Here is a 1,890-nt window from a genome sequence, read left to right as displayed (position 1 = left end):
GTACATGATGCATCTCGCTGTCTAGAGGCTGATCCACCACTGGCTATACTTCAATACGATACCGACTCCTCAACATGAGGCTTAGTCTGATATGACAGGGAATGCTTCATCCACTTCTTGTCATCCCTCTCAGTGAAGTCCTCTCGGGCATGTGCTCCACGGGATTCCTTCCTGGCCTCACCCGATACAATCGTTTGGGCTGCTTGTGTGATAAGGTTCTCCAGCTCGAGGGTCTCGATAAGATCTGTATTCCAGACTAAGGTGCGGTCCTTGATGCCGACGTCCTTGTATTCCTTCATAATTTCACGTACCTCCTCACACCCCTTTTTCAGGTCATCTCCATTTCTGTATACAGGAGCACGCGTCTGCATGGTCCTCTGAAGCTTGCTTCGGAGATCAGCAGTTGACACCGGGCCTTTGGCGTGACGTATCTTATCGAACCTGTCAATGGTAGCCTCACCGGCGTCCTTAGGCAGAGTGACGGGCGGTGAGTTAGGCTTCACGATTTCGGCCACAGTATCGGCAGCAGTACGACCGAATACGACCAAGTCCAGCAGAGAGTTGGCCCCCAACCTATTAGCACCATGGACGGAGGCAGAGCCAGCCTCACCAGCAGCCAGCAGACCAGGGACGATCTTGTTGGGGTCAGACTCGGTGGGATTAAGGCACTGGGCCTTCCAATTGGTAGGGACTCCTCCCATATTATAGTGCACTGTAGGCAGGACCGGAATAGGCTCCTTAGTCACATCAACTCCAGCAAAGATCTTAGCAGTCTCTGAGATACCAGGCAGCCTCTCTCTGAGAGTCTCGGCAGGTAGGTGGTCCAAATGCAGATAAATGTGGTCCTTGTTGGGGCCAACCCCTCGCCCCTCGCGTATCTCAAGTGTCATGGCCCTAGATACCACATCCCGTGAGGCCAGGTCCTTAGCAGTAGGAGCATACCTAGCCATGAACGGCTCACCTTCACTGTTTCTCAGGATTCCACCCTCTCCACGGCAACCCTCAGTCATAAGACAGCCAGCTGGGAATATACCAGTAGGATGGAACTGTACGAACTCGAGGTCTTGAAGTGGTAGACCGGCTCGAGAGACCATGCCGCCTCCGTCGCCAGTACAAGTGTGAGCACTAGTACAGCTCTGGTAGGCCCTGCCGTAACCGCCGGTAGCAATAACAGTCTGGTGGGCACCGAAGCGATGGATCGACCCGTCCTCCATGCTCATTGCGATAACCCCCTTACAGGAGCCGTCTTGATCCATAATGAGGTCCAGAGCAAAATACTCAATGAAAAAGAGGCAATCGTACTTAAGAGACATACCGTATAGAGTGTGCAGGATAGCGTGGCCAGTACGATCAGCAGCAGCAGCACACCTATAGGCCTGCCCACCTTTGCCGAACTTGAGACTCTGCCCACCAAACGCTCTCTGGTAGATTTTACCCTCCTTGGTTCTAGAGAAGGGCAGGCCATAGCTCTCGAGCTCGAGGACGACTTGAGGGGCGAGGCGGCACATGTGTTCGATAGCATCTTGGTCCCCGAGCCAGTCGGAGCCCTTCACAGTGTCGTAGGCATGCCAGCGCCAGTCGTCCTCGGTCATGTTGCCGAGGGCAGCATTGATACCGCCTTGGGCAGCCACAGTGTGGGAGCGAGTTGGGAAGACCTGACGAGCGTGCATGAATCCAATGGAGGTGTGAGAGTTGCATAAACTCACTTTGGAGATGCAGGCAGTTTTGAGGCCGTGAGCAACAAGACCGGAGGCGGCTCTAAGGCCGGCACCGCCAGCGCCAACTACAACAGCATCGTAGAAGTGGTCATGAACCTACCAGGAAGCGAGCTGAACGTTTTACCGCAGCGAAAAAGAGAGCTTGCCTTGTAACCACGAATAGTCGATGTAC

At 54.1% G+C, this 1,890-nt stretch overlaps 1 protein-coding gene across 1 annotated transcript; it reads right to left on the bottom strand.

Annotated features, from left to right (window-relative positions):
- Positions 1-50: 50 nt before the first annotated feature.
- Positions 51-1,814, bottom strand: Pmar_PMAR007244 (conserved hypothetical protein; the record flags this gene model as incomplete). The annotated part of the gene is made up of 2 exons (XM_002788388.1): positions 51-1,655; positions 1,707-1,814. Coding segments are annotated over 2 exons (1,713 nt in total), but the record flags the coding sequence as incomplete, so codon positions are not given.
- Positions 1,815-1,890: the final 76 nt, after the last annotated feature.

This window comes from Perkinsus marinus (assembly GCF_000006405.1).
Source record: "Perkinsus marinus ATCC 50983 genomic scaffold scf_1104296928192, whole genome shotgun sequence".
NCBI classification, from domain to species: domain Eukaryota; phylum Perkinsozoa; order Perkinsida; family Perkinsidae; genus Perkinsus; species Perkinsus marinus.
The sequence above is the reverse complement of the archived record's forward strand: the minus strand, read 5'-3'. Positions and strand labels throughout refer to the sequence as shown.